Raw genomic sequence first — 14,491 nt, 5'->3', positions numbered from 1 at the left:
TCTGCACAGTATCTTACTACAAGCTGTGAGTGGTTAGATGTTGAGTGTTATTTGGGTGTTTAATGTGGAGCTAATGTTAATTAATTGATGTGAGCTTAATACTACAACTGAAAAAAAAATGCAAATGTCTTACATGGTTACATTTTATTTTGATGGTCCCCTTAATCAATCAACTATAAGCAACTTTGCAGCTACATGCTAACTAACTCTCATTAGAGTAATAGTTTGCTCAAGAATGGCAGAATCTAGTTTTCTATAATAAGCTGATGTACTTGCAAAGACACTTAGAGTCAGTTTATCTGTCGGTTGACCATCAAAATAAAGTGTTAGCATATATTTACAGTAGCAGACATACTAATACTCTAATGACCACTAGTTGATATAGATGTAGAGTTACTTAACATCAAAGTAATCAAACTGATATTAAAATAAAAATAGTTCAAAGCAAATGTGTTATATTACATTCATCTGATCTGTTACATGATCTTATGGCTGTTTGAAAGAAGATTTTTGTTTTGTTATTATTATTACATATAAGTGGTCTTGACCGCTTTAAGTAAAGTAGCATCAGAAAAATGGCAAGATATGAGACTTATAATACATGCTATAATACTATGAGAAATACAATCCATTGAAAAAGTGGATGCAACATGTTCATTGTGTTATAAATAATCATACTCTTAAAAGCTATAACCACAAATAAGTAAAAATTATAATATATTAAAACTGTTATTATTCAATATTCATGAGATGATATAACATATTATACGTTTTTTTTATAATGCATTATGCATTCATTATAATGCCATACAAATACCCTTACAATGTATCATAAATACGGCCTTCATAGAAAGTGTTACCAAAAAAAAAAAAACAAGACATACAAGTTATGTTGATTTCTGTTTCTCCTCAAATATTATCTACAAAGAATTATTTTAAGTCATTGGTTGCATTATTATACAGCTGCAATCAAAATTATTCAACCCCCTTGGTCTGCAAGACATTTCACTGCTGGGAAAACATTATGAAATCAGTTCAACAAAGGCATCAGTAAAATATTAGAGAAAGCTTATTTATACACTTTTGAGTGATTCTGAGAATGGAACATTGATGAATCATGATAAAATTCAAATTGGCCAATAAACGCTGTCTGTACGTGTTTAGAAGCTTCTGTCACCTCTCTACTACAGTTTTGGCCCATTCCACACTGTGGCGAGTGGGGCGGGGCCGAGAGGCGTGGGAACGAGGAGTGAGGCCAGGTGTAGTGATTGGAGATGAGCTGCACCTGCGCCCCACCGCCAGTATCGAGTCCCACATAGGGGATGGAAGGATATAAAACTGGAGTGACGAAGAGGAGGAGAGAGGAGAGAGGACCAGGCCTGGGACATTATTTTATGTTTGCTTTTTATTTGTGCGCGTCAGTCGCCGTGAGGGGCTGACGCGCTGTTTTGTGTTTATTTTTGAATATTAAAATTATATTTTGATTGTGCGCCGGTTCCCGCCTCCTTCTTCCCGATGTATAGGAAGTTTGTATCGTTACAGTGGTGCCGAAGCCCGGGAGAAGGAGGGACGCGCTGCTGAAGATCCCTCGCCGCTGTGGTGAATCCGCGGTGCCCCTTGAGCAGGCGAAGTATGTGCCGCCAGGGACGCTCGAGGCGGTGGGCTGGAGCGAGTTGCCGGGGACGGGCGAGCTCGCTGCCGACCGCCCACGACAAGGAGGGGCGGCTGCCGTCCGTGAGGGAGCGGAGGAGTCGGCGCCGTTCGCCAGGGGGCCGGAGCCTGCTGCCTCCGCGAAGGAATCCGGAGGGGCAGGGAACGGGGGACTCCTGCCGCTGCCCAAAACTGGAGGAGCCGTCGCCGTCCATCGGGCGGCGGAGGAGTGTCGTGCCATCCGCCGAGGGCCGTCCAGTGCCACCGCCGGGCACCGCGGAGGAGATCACCCAGCCGGTGGAGGGCCGAGCAGCAGTGCGTCTGGGAACCCGAATTTTTTTTTTTTTTCCTCTCTCCCCTCTCTCGTCCTTGTCGCTCCTCCTTCCATCTCCTTTTCTCTCGCCTCGTCTGTCCTACCCCCAGGTTCCCGCAGGTCCCCGTGAGCGGTCTCCCCCGGAGGGAAGGGGGGGGGGGGGAGTAGAGCGCAGTCTCGAGGGTACCCCCCGGCCTGCGAGGGGTGATGGGGGTATGTGGCGAGTGGGGCGGGGCCGAGAGGCGTGGGAACGAGGAGTGAGGCCAGGTGTAGTGATTGGAGATGAGCTGCACCTGCGCCCCACCGCCAGTATCGAGTCCCACATAGGGGATGGAAGGATATAAAACTGGAGTGACGAAGAGGAGGAGAGAGGAGAGAGGACCAGGCCTGGGACATTATTTTATGTTTGCTTTTTATTTGTGCGCGTCAGTCGCCGTGAGGGGCTGACGCGCTGTTTTGTGTTTATTTTTGAATATTAAAATTATATTTTGATTGTGCGCCGGTTCCCGCCTCCTTCTTCCCGATGTATAGGAAGTTTGTATCGTTACACACACCTGAACCAAGCAGAAGTAGATTTGGATGTGTACTTTGGGATGACTGTCCTGCAGGAAAGTCCATTGATCATCAGCTTCAGTTTTTGCACCAAAGGGATCACAATTCTATATGTATGATATTGTGCTTTTCCTTCCACACCCTCAAAGGTTTTCTGGTAAAACACACTTTAAGCTAAGAAACAAGACTGAGAGCTGTGTCTCTAGGAACTTTTAATGTCTTGGAAATCTTCATATAGCCTTAGCCTTTCTAAAGTAATACAATATTTATTCTCTTTAGCTTTTGTGAGATCTCTGTTGACATTTTTGCTACTCAACTTCAACACATGCATGGGTTAACTGTATGTGTGACTGCTCAAGCTAATTCTGTTTTCAATAGAGTTTCTAAAGGCTTAATTGTGTTTTGAGACTGTTTTATTCCCCACCATGTAAATAAGTGATTTAAAAACAGCAACGTTGAATAGGGGTTGAATAATAATGACATAGCAATTAAAACAATAAAAAAATCTTATAACTCAAAAATATTAAATTATATATTGACAATATCACTTTTACTATGCCAGTGAACTGTTATAAATGCAATTTTTATTTTATCCTGGTTCTTCAGAATAGCTTGTATTTGTAAAGTACTGCAGTCTCTGAGGGGTTGAGTTATTTTGATTGAAACCATAGCCGCACTCAAAATCTTCCACTGAATAGTTTTACCAGTCACTGCAACTAGTGACTGAAATTATGTTTTTGGCTTTTCACAGATAAAAAAAATTCAGAACTGTAAAATCTTTGTCACCTGTACAAACCTAAAAGTTTGTCACCAAAATATGATGGAAATTAAAAGCTTAAAGGGTTAGTTCATGCACCAGAGAATGAAAATCGGTCCATCTTCTACTCACCCTTGACGCATCCGAGGTGTTTGTGACTTTCCCATTTCTGAATAATCCAATCTAAGTTATAGATGAATCATTATTCTCAGCAGAAATAAGAAATGTGTTTATTACATTTGAAAACGGTGATATTTATCTTATAAAAATGCATTGATTCGTTACAGGAGGCCTTTATTCACCCCCTGGAGCCTTGTGAGGGACGTTTTATTACAGATATGCACACTTTATTTCAGGTCTTCTGAACAGTTGACAACAAATACCCACTCACCCCCACTGAAAGGACAATATTGAATGTAACTTTGATTGGACTATTCTGAAAGAGGAAAGTCACAAACACCAAGGATGCGTCGAGGGTGAGTAGAAGATGGACCGATTTTAGTTCTTGGTTGAACTAAACCTTTAAATTAAATGTGTTCATTGTATAAAGTGTCTATTTTCAAGACATGGATTGAACAGCTTGATTAATTTATATTCATTTCTATAGATTCAAATCCATTTTAAATAAAGTTTTGGTCACATGGACTTTCAGTCTAGGTACAGAAATCTCTCAAAATATTAGTTTGTTTCAAAGATGTTCAATGGGTTGGAAAGACATTATGAGTAAAATAATGACAATTTTTATTCATTCATTTCTATTAATTTGAATCCTTTTAGTTACATTTAGTTAGATTTTAACTACACAGTGTATATGGACAGAGATTATAGTTTTATATAGCTTTCTAGTGAACTCAAATGTCTGTAATTAAGTTACATGAAATACTATTGTAGGGAAAGCTATATAAACTGAAGAAAACTTTTGAAGAAAATAGGGTATAGTCGATGCGTTTATGATGTAACAGTGGAAATTAGTTACATTAAGGTAAATTAAATAATAAAAAAAGAAAGCATGGAGTAACAATTTTTGTGTTACACCGGACGGGGCATAGACTACACATAGAATTAATTAAATTAACAAAAGGAACTGTATCTTTTTTTGGTTGTTGTTGAGGGATTATACACAACAGCTTTTTCTCTTTTTATTAAACCAGATTTTTCATGAAACACAGTATGTACAGATTAGCAAAAAATTCAAGTTATTGTGTTGGTGCTGCATGCGCACAAGTTAAGCTTTGGCACTTTGACAATGCAGCCTGTTCATTATCATAATAAAATAAAGTCAGTCAAACATATGGGGAAAAAACAACACATTTTGTTTTACGTGGATATTGGAACGAAAGTGAAGTATGAAACATTTGATTTTGTGTCGAATGAGAGACCCAGTGTTGGTTTCGGTTTGGCCTAAATTAATTTGTTTTGGCTTGTCGTTTATGTTGCTATAACTTCGTATGGTATTTTTTTTATTCTTGTTCTTTTTTAAATAGGCTACTGTTAATTGAAAGGATTTGTTGTGGAGTGAGGGGATTTTTACAGTGTTTATTGTAATGTTTTTAAACATTTCGCGTCAGCATTAGGCCTATTTCTGAATGAAATAATAAAATGTGACTTATTAATTGGCTATGCGACGGAAGATTTTTAAAAATATATATATTTTCTTATCTTTTTTTAGATGTGTAGTGTAGCCTATTTTAACAATGCAGCAAAACTTTCTCAATATTTTGAAAAATTACTGAAAATAAATAAATTAATGACTTTTTGAACCATTTAACTGATTGTAAAAATCAGTCAAAATTCTTAACGGTTGGTTAACGGTTAACCGGTTAAAATGAACATCCCCAGTACTAAGCATAGCATACATAAAATATATTTTTTTAAAAAGCATATTAGGTGCAGAATCCAATGTTGTATTGTAGATTTTGCAGCATAAATACAACAAAAAGATGACTTATTTCAATGCAACCAGTTGAGAACGACCCGAGCTCTGGTGCTTCACACTGAAAACACAGATGAGTCTCCAGGACTCCTTAAAAACAGGGACGGGGATTCACCATTATGTGTGTGCGCGTGTTTGCACATACCATCTAAGAAGCCAGAGGAGGTCAGCTTTTTACGATGTGCGTGAGCGTAATCTTGTAGGTTAGGTGCACTGGAGGAGCCACCCAGCACCATGGTGCTAAACAAGCCAGCGCAATGAGACCCTGATGAGAGTTAGAGAAGATACATACAGCAATCGGGTGTTCACAGAGACACACCTCGCAATGCATGCAGCATGCTTTCTACAAGATTCTTGCCACAGAATGAGTAGTGCAGCCTCACTGAAACCATCCCATAATGACAGTAATGTCTTTTGTCATGGCGACCGGATCTTCAGAGGTCCTCACTTTAAGAGTATAAATAAAAAACACTCAGCGACCACAAGAACGATAGTGTCACATAACAAGCAATTACTGCACTATACCCACTGCTGTAATTAACTCCAGAAGTGTCATATCAGTTATATTTTAACGAATGGCAGAATCAGTCTGAATTGAATCAAATCAATTGTTATGGACAGAATACATTTAGCTTTAAATGACCAGAATGTATGCTAATTTGAACAGCTGACAACAACAACAAAACTCCTAACCTTTATAGCATTCAAGCAAATTTTGTAGAGTCACTCTTGAGTTAAATAGTAAAATATGAAAATTATTTGATATCCACACAAAGTAGAAATTAAGCAACACATGCTCTTAATTGTTTGAAAGATTCACTAACAAAACACATTGTTTCTTGGTGTCCATGCGCTACTTTTCCCCACCAAACAACATCCAAATTTGAGTTTTAAGTGTATATAAATATATATAAAGCAAAGAGCACTTCCTAGATCCAGTAACTGGTCAACATAAGCACTTTTAAAGAAATATAAATATTGCTTATTGACTGATATGAAAAAACGATTGTGATGTCACACCGCAGGACATGCCATAGTATTTCATATCACCTGTCCTTCTACTAAGCGTTTGTGTATATAGGCCTACAGACACACAAAGGACATTACAAGCATATATGAGAGTCAGCACTGTATTAGTCAGCTGTGTGGCAAAAATCTTACAACAGTGTGTTTCAGAGTAAAGTATTACACATTCAGTTCCCACTCAGACCCAAATTAGTTGGTCATTAAGTTTGAAAGAATCAAGAGAGAGCAGCTACACCAACATCACACACAACACAGATTAGAAATGGAACGGCAAAACATTATTTGGACACAGGTACGACTAGGACGTAACGTGAGAGCGCCTCCATAATAAACATCCTTCAGGATATGATATCACACGTGTGTGTTCGGCTGATAAATGTGACATCTTACCTAATCCAGGTGTGAGCTTGTGATCCAGGTGAAGTCTGCTGGGCCTGCTGTGGCTGTTGTTCTCTGACAGAACCTGAAAGAGCACAGGCACACCACAATAACTACTCAAAACCTCAACCCATCTATTAGGCATATTCCAGATGTTAATAAGCAGCACTGTAAAAGTGAGTTCACAGGTCTATACACCAAAAACAGAACAAAAACCCAGCATGAGGAAACAGAAATGGACCATGCGACTCCATATCAGAAACAGGAAATGAGATCAGGAATGCAGAAGGGAATGAGGACAAACATGGCAACGGTTTATAGAGTATAATCAAATAAATCATATTAAATATGTGTTTGCATTCATGTGAAACCCAACATAGCAGGGAACAGCCCAGTTATCTCAGTTTCATGCAAAACCAAACAAAACGTCAAAATAATTAAAACTACTTTGGGGGAATAAAGAGGTGATCCTTGACAAGACAATAAACAGAAAAAAAAGAGCTCTCTTGTTTTACCTTAGGCCTAGATCAATCTGATTTTCTGTAAACCCTGACAGTTCAAGTCACAGATTCAGCCTAGCTCTCAGCTAACAGGACTGTGAGTGGCAATAAAAACACACTTTGGGCTGATGATACATGGGGTAACTCTGGGTCATGTTGCAATCAACAGGCAACCAGGTGAGACACAGGGCCAACGACCGAACTAAAGTGTCCAGATAGAAATCTGTTACCCATTTTTAATGGGAAAGTGCACAAGAAACAGTGCTAAAAAAAACGTTTTCCGGCAGAATTGCTCAAAAAGGTTCCCCCTGTGTATCAAAAGCCATAGGCACATATAAAATCTGTCTTTGTGTCATACACTGCCATTCAAAACTTGGGGATCAGTAAGATTTTTTAACGTTTTTTAATGGAGTGCTCATCAAGCCTGCATTTATTTATTCAAAAATACAGTATTATTGGGAAAGATCATTGCAATTTACTATTTTAATGTTTTTCATGACACTGTATTTTCAGCATCATTCCTCCAGTCTTCAGTGTCACATGATCTTCAGAAATCATGAAAATAATATACTGATTTATTATCGTGTATCAGTGTTAAAACCGTTGTGCTACTTAATTTTTTATTTAATTTTTTTTGGAACCTGTGAAACTTTTTTCTTTGATTCTTTGATTAATAAAAAGGTCAAAAGAACAGCATCTAGTCAAAAGAGAATTATTTACTATTACTTTTTATGCATTTAACATATCCTTGCTGATTAAAAGTATTAATTTCTTAAATTAAAAAATAATAATAATAACTTACTGACCCCAAACTTTTGAATAATATTGCATATTTTAACATAATATAATTGGGTGTAATAATGTAATAAATGTCAACTTTGAATAAAGACTGTTCTTTTTAACTTTTATTCATCAAAGAATCCTGAAAAAGGTATCACAAGTCCCAAAACATATGAAATGTTTCCAACATTGATAATAAATCAGTATATTATTCTGATTTCTGAAGATCATGTGACACTGAAGACTGAAGAGTAATGATGCTGAAAATACAGCTGCGCATCACAGAAATAACTTACACTTTAAAGTACAATAACATTTCAAAACATTACAGTTTTTTCCTGTATTTTTTATCAAATAGAAACACCTTTAATGAGCAAAATAAACTTAAAGTTGTACTGATCCCAAACTTTTGAATGTTAGAGTATATTTTAAAGCAACTTCAATATATCTGAAAGAATTGGTTTACAAGATAACACTACACAGAAAGCATTTAAAATAACGATCAAGCATGTCTATGTCTGACGAACTATACTGTATCTACTGTTACTCTCCTCCAGTCGTCATCCATGATTTGTTTTCTCCTATAACAATGACATTTTTAAGTGTGCCTAAAGTGTCTCAATTCTTCTTTGAGACACTTTATTTAGTTGAAAACTGTGTCACCATCCTCCACATCCTTGACCGAGGTTCCCACATTGTTATAATGTTGTGACAGGAAAACTGACATGGAACAACCTGACCAAGCAATAATATACTGCAAAACAAAGACACGGGCATAATTATAACACGTGGGTTATAATTATTGTAAAACATAAAAAGGTAGTGATGCTCACTAAATGGCTAAACACCATATGTGTTTATACTCTTACTAAGAGCTTCGTAATGAACTGTAAAAACAAGAAATGAAGATCTGTCTGAGGACAGGGACCAATGAGAGCCAAAGCAGAGACAAACTTCTGTCCTGGAAGAGATGAGTGAGACGCAAACATCCACCCGATACACACATGATATCAGTAACACATATCCCACAGCAGCCCAGAGCTCAAATCAAGTTTGTGTCTTTACTGAAGTGGAGCAGAACGCCAAGGACAGCTAATGAGTCAGCAGATGCATGAAAAGAGCTGAGAGTTAGCAGCTAAACATGGATAAAGACAGTAGATCGGTGAAGAGAGAACAAGAAAATACTGAAAACTTGTGAGATTTTTTTAGTTTATGGTCTGAAAAGGCAGAAAATGCCAAAAGTATGTTTACTCCTAACAAAAGTGCATACAAACCTGTTTATTTTAAATATTGAATGACATTCAGGTTATATTTAATCAGACTTATAAATAACGATAGTGATAATAATGATGATGATAACATTAGTATGCATAAATAAAGCAGAATTTGAAGTATTTGCACTCCATTTTAATTTCTTCAAATTACGCATTTCTGAGCACATTCAGTATTAAAAAAAAAATGTGGGGCAAGACTTGAGTTTATCCATGAGGAATTAACTGCACTAATTAACAGGACTACCCCCTTCCTAAAAACCAAATGCAGAAAATGTACTTCAGATGAATGAAAATTCACCTTGGAGAGCATGTTACAATTGTAGAAGTTCATTCTCATGTTCTATCACTGCTGTAATGTTTACGTTCATAGTACTAGAAGTAACTATTTATTAACAATTAACTTTGTGTACCACATGCAACAATATCCAAATACAAAGACTGAACTATTAAGCTGGGAGGCCAATGTTATTTATTTTTTATTTTTTTTGAAGAACATGCATCAAGAAATACACTTTTGTTTTTTCGCAAATCTTCATTTCGCGTTGACTCTATAACACAAAACTGAGAAACCATTGGTCTGTAAAACACAGACTGGGTATTCAGTGTTGTGAGGTTAATGGATAACTTTTTCCAAATGTAGTTCTCCTCCCAGTCAATGGAAATAAGTTACTTTTCATATGTTTAGAACAAAAACCTGGTTTATATGGACACACAAATAAAATACATCTTCTTCAAAGACAGTTACTAGACCAAAACTGAAATGCTGATATTCAAGAACACAAACTAGTGCATTAAATATCAACAAATCACATGAGGAATGAGGTAATAGTGCGCTCTTTTAACTCATCTGCTGATTAGGTGTCCTTGCTGACCGCCGCCAAGATCTTGAGTGTGAACGAACAATACATTAGTGGTTGGTGTGAAGAATTAATTAAATTGGTAAAAACCTGTTGCCATGAGCCAAAAATACTGGATGTGAAAGCCAGTGATTTGGGGGAGACTGGGGAGGAAGTGATTTGGTCCCCTGATCTGCGTCTTCGACGCCCAGTACCAACACCACAGGTGTAATGAATCCAGGTACCTAAAGAGTCAGGGCTAGACACACTCAGGGGGCTCTCTTCCTGGAAGTGAGACAGGGGGCAGAAACAGCACAGTCATGCAGCGTTAACAACAGTCCGGCTACGACTCCACCAACATTCACTACAGAGCTCTTCGGCTCAACAGAACACAAACACAGTTAAGTGTGCTCATACTTTGCCAGCAGGCGTCTTGAGAAAGTCTTTCTGCAATGGGGACTAAAAAAAGGAAACAAATAAGACACAGTGGCAGTTTTCAAAATAATACACATTTGTGGTGAGAGAAGTTTTGAATTGAAATATGAAAGACATGCTTTTGATTCGAAAGTGATATAGAGAGGCTGGCCCGAGCTGAATGAAGACAAAATCAAATGATATTAACATCTTATAATTTACATATCACACTGTACAATAATACAGTCAAGTCATAATATGATAACAACATGACAGTGGCAAAATGCAATTTTGTTGAATAATTCCTTTTACTGAAATTCTTTTTTCAAATATCTTTTGTGTTCCACAGAAGAAAAAACTACATAAAAACAGAATGATGACAGAATTAAAATTTTTGGTTTAACTAGCTTTTACTTAACTCTGATCAACCAATAAATTGCATTGGAAAACTAAATTTCTCTAAAAAATCTATCACTTTTCAAGTTTTTCTTTGCATTTCATTAGATAAAGGCACGATCCATGGCTGGGATCAGAGTAGAGTATTCAGACAGACCACGGTAAAATGATAGTTATAAATCATTTTCTCATTATTACAGAAGCATGGGCTCTGATTATTCGGTTATTTAGTGTAATAAACTTTGGGATAAACTAATAAACGCGCTTAACTAAAGAAATGCTCCAATTATGAGTGATATGGAGCTTGAAAAAATAAAAGAAAGTTAAGGTAAGTCTATGTTTGATGACATAACAATAGGTTACTGTCTTAACCCCGGTTCTCTGAAACATAGAGTGGAGAGATCCACCTATGGGAAGGGCATCCGTACCTGACCTCTGCAGAAGCATCCAATTGCACCAAGTCTGGCTAGACAGACAGAAGCGTGCAGCCAGTGCCAGGTAAGGCCCCGCCCCCTTACCTAGGGGTATAATAATGGCTGCAGCGCTGCTATTCTCCAGTAAGTATATTCGCTTCTTGTGTGGCAAGCGGGGCAAAGCTGGTGGATCTCTCCACTTGATGTTTCAGAGAACCGGGGTTACGACAGTAACCTATTTTTCTCATTCATCATCTCGTGTCCGAGATCCACCTATGGGAGAGACATGGACAGCTCCCCAGTAGCCCAATACACTCACAGTGAGGTTCTGAAAGCCAGAGAAGGACGGTCGCCCCAGAGAGGCGGTGCCTGACACGTCCCATACTCATGAACCTGCAATACTGATGCACAATCGTGACTGCTGTGCATATGTAGCACATGAAAAAATGTTAGCATCACACACATGATAACCAATGTGCACATAAATACACCCAGAAAAGGAATGTAAAAACATGCTTAGTGACAGGGATGTGCATGGCCAGTGGCCCATTCATCTCCTTCTTCATCACTTCCAACAGGGTTGCAGGGAAGAGCTAAGAAGACCCCACCCCTAAAACCGAATGTGCTACTGAGATACTGGTGACATCCAGCCGGTAATAACGCACAAAGGTATGAGGAGAAGCCCAACTGGCAGCGGAGCAGATGTCCTTTAGCGACACTCCCCTAAACAAAGCCCAAGAGGTGGCAATGCCCCTCGTGGTGGCTGCATTCCCTTTGATTCATAAGCCAAAGCTATAGCAATCACAAGCCAATGTGAGAGGCGTTGCTTAGAAATAGGATTCCCTCCATGAGGGGGTGCCCATGAAATAAAGAGCTGGTCACTCTTCCGGAAAGCACTGGTCCTGTTCATTTATGTCCGTAAAGCATGGACGGGACGCAGAGCATTTAGCCTCTCATCCTCCGGGGTGGAGGGTGAAAAGCGGACAGCTCCAAGACCTCTGAAGTGAACGTAGGGAAGCACTTCGGCAATGAAGGCCGGATTAGGTTTAAGGGAAACCAAATCTCCACTAAGAGAGAATTTAGTGCACGAGGGATTAACTGAAAGTGCTCGTAGCTCACTGACATGTTTGGCTGATGCCAAGGCCAATAGCAAAGCTGTCTTTAAGGACAGCAGCTTTAGGATCATAAGGATTGAGACAGAGCCTCCAACACCATGGAGAGATCCCACTCAGGAACAGTTCTCCTGATGACTGGCAAGCGGCAATGGGCACCCTTTATAAATCTGCGGATTAGAGCTGTTGAGCCCTCAAAGCCCACATGACAGACCGAAATCGCAGCCTAGTAGACCTTAATTGTGGAAAAAGACCTGCCTTTTTCCAAGAGGTCTTGGAGGAAACACAAAATACCTGCTCTACCACCCTGGCCAGTGTAGGAATTATCAGGCACAGGGGAGGAAAGGCATACAGCAGCACTCTGGGCCACGGGAGGAGGGGCGCGTCCACGTCCTTTAGCGAGAAGAACATAGGAATAGATCTACGGTTGCCTGTCCGAATCTCATCCATAACATATCCACTATCTGCGGGTGAAGGCGCCAATCTCCGTGGATTGGGTTTCCCCTTGATAGAAGATCCGCACCTCTGTTTAGAAGGCCGGAAAACGAGTCGCTTGTAACGACAGGAAAACCCGTCTGCTCCATACTAAAAGCTTGTAATCTAGAGCATGAAGTTTCAACAAGCGCACGCCGCCCTGACGGTTGATATAAGCCACTGTCCTGGTATTGTCGCAGCGTACGAGCACATGATGTCCCTGCAGGAGAGGCAGAAAATGATTCAGAGCTTTCCAAATGGCCATAAGCTCTAAATAATTTATGTGATATTAGAGAGCGAACGTGCTCTTGAGAGAGACGCACTCGCATGGAGACTGAGTTCAACTCCAAACCCAGGAAAATGACATTCTGGGTGTAAAATTGCTCTTGCTCACATTCACTCTGAACCCGAGAGATGTGATGTGCATGAACACACGGCAGGTGTCATTCAACACTTTATCTTTTGTTTCAGATATGATGAGCCATTCGTCTATGTATGTCAGAATCCTAAGACCTGACATTCTCATGGGTGCTCCGCACAAAGACAGAAAAACCGGAAGCTTAGACTGAGCCCAAACGGCTGAACTGTGAATTCGTAACATGTGCCTTGGTAGGCGAAACGAAGAAACTTCCTGTGTGGCAGATAAATTCTTATATGGAAGAAAGCATCTTTCAGGTAGACCGATGTGAACCAGTAGTTCAGTTTTATGGCACGGGCGAGCGAGCCATGAGTCAGCATTCTGAAATTGTATTTCCTCAAATGTTTGTTCAACACACGAAGGTCCAAAATAGGGCGGAGAGCGCAGTCCTTTTTTGGGACCAGGAAATAACGAGAATAAAATCCCTGATTCATCAGACTGGGGGGCACCACCTAAATCGCTCCCTTGTTTAGGAGGGAGGATATTTCCTCTATCAGAATGTGTGAGGCGTTCTCTTCCGTGTGTGAAGAGAGAACGCCATTGAAATGCGAGGGGTTTCATTGCAAACTGCAGTCTGTATCCCTGCATTATAGTATGCATCACCCACTCGGGAGCCGAAACAGTTTGCCAAGCCCATTCGTGAGTTCCCACCCGAGCCGCAGCGGAGCTGTGTAAGCCCAGCTGGTTTATTTGTGATGCAATGGCGCCATCTAGTAGACACACCAGGGGCAACATGCAGGGGTTCCGACAGATTTCCTCTCTCCGCAGGGAGATGGACTCTCTCTGCGGAGAGAGATCCTCTCTCCATAACGAATTCATTTGATTCATTTGTTTTAATGTGTTTTTTGTTTTTTTGTGTGTTTTGTGCTGGGGAAACACTGGGGCCAAAGCCTTTATTGGTCGGGTGAGGGGAACAGAGTGTATGCGGTGTGGTGACACTTTTCCTCACAACAGACCCCCTGAACATGAGGGGGGAACACACACCGTTCATTAAACACATGGGCTGGGCAGCCTCGAACGGAGAGGAACCGATCCATCCACGGGTGACCCTGCGTCTTTTGAACGGGGGTCCTGGGACAGGAAGAGAGTCCGAAGGGCTCGTGTCCCATGAACGCGGACTCGATGTCCCCATCAACAGAACATCAGGCAGGCCGCTTACGTTTCGAGTTGATGGGGGTGGGGTTAGATGGTCTTCCAGCTGCGGCCGGGGCGGGAGTCGATTTTCCCCAGTGCTTAGCAGGAGGTGGGTTATTCTGCCGTGGTGG

At 40.1% G+C, this 14,491-nt stretch overlaps 1 protein-coding gene across 13 annotated transcripts in view; it reads right to left on the bottom strand.

Annotated features, from left to right (window-relative positions):
* The window catches only part of ppip5k2 (diphosphoinositol pentakisphosphate kinase 2), a 61,511-nt gene that overhangs the window by 13,401 nt on the left and 33,619 nt on the right, over positions 1-14,491 (bottom strand). For 3 of the 13 annotated variants that reach the window (XM_052566722.1, XM_052566723.1, XM_052566726.1), the window contains exons 26-29: positions 10,417-10,458; positions 10,111-10,284; positions 6,622-6,694; positions 5,351-5,470 (exon numbers count right to left, since the gene is read on the bottom strand). In XM_052566722.1, coding sequence (XP_052422682.1) covers positions 5,351-5,470; positions 6,622-6,694; positions 10,111-10,284; positions 10,417-10,458 — 409 coding nt within the window. The remainder of the gene's footprint in view (positions 1-5,350; positions 5,471-6,621; positions 6,695-10,110; positions 10,285-10,416; positions 10,459-14,491) is intronic. The other 10 variants (XM_052566724.1, XM_052566725.1, XM_052566727.1 and 7 more) reach the window with 6 other exon arrangements.

This window comes from Carassius gibelio, chromosome B10, assembly GCF_023724105.1.
Source record: "Carassius gibelio isolate Cgi1373 ecotype wild population from Czech Republic chromosome B10, carGib1.2-hapl.c, whole genome shotgun sequence".
Classification (NCBI taxonomy): domain Eukaryota; kingdom Metazoa; phylum Chordata; class Actinopteri; order Cypriniformes; family Cyprinidae; genus Carassius; species Carassius gibelio.
Note: the sequence above shows the minus strand (reverse complement) of the source record. Positions and strands in the feature narration are given on the sequence as shown.